This window comes from Sinocyclocheilus grahami, unplaced genomic scaffold, assembly GCF_001515645.1.
Source record: "Sinocyclocheilus grahami isolate Dianchi unplaced genomic scaffold, SAMN03320097.WGS_v1.1 scaffold878.1, whole genome shotgun sequence".
NCBI classification, from domain to species: Eukaryota; Metazoa; Chordata; class Actinopteri; order Cypriniformes; family Cyprinidae; genus Sinocyclocheilus; species Sinocyclocheilus grahami.
The window spans coordinates 114943-115224 of record NW_015506057.1 but is presented as its reverse complement, the minus strand read 5'-3'; the positions used below and the strand labels follow the sequence as shown (position 1 = coordinate 115224).

Genomic DNA, 282 nt, shown 5'->3' with positions numbered 1-282 from the left:
GATGAATCTTCTAAACTGTAATGACCCTTCAAGTCACTGTGAAACTCATTGAGTTTCCTTTTTCAGGACGAACAGCTCTGTGTCTTTCATTGTATATGTGAATTTACACAAAGTGAAGATCATTGAAGTGAAGTGAAGATGAACTCCAGACTCTCACCACTGATCCTGCTGCTGCTCATTCCAGGTTTGAGCATTACTGTGTGTTTTTCTCCTCTGTAATGTTTTTATTTAAATGTGTCTCCAATCATCTTCGTTATTTTCCAAGAGTGGTTATTCTGATTT

General features: G+C 37.2%; 1 protein-coding gene across 1 annotated transcript in view; it reads left to right on the top strand.

Moving 5' to 3' along the window:
* Positions 1-112: 112 nt before the first annotated feature.
* LOC107563537 (uncharacterized) overlaps positions 113-282 on the top strand; it is a 4587-nt gene continuing 4417 nt past the window's right edge. Inside the window, exon 1 of the mRNA XM_016248439.1 lies at positions 113-184. Coding sequence (XP_016103925.1) covers positions 139-184 — 46 coding nt within the window. The 5' untranslated portion in view covers positions 113-138. The remainder of the gene's footprint in view (positions 185-282) is intronic.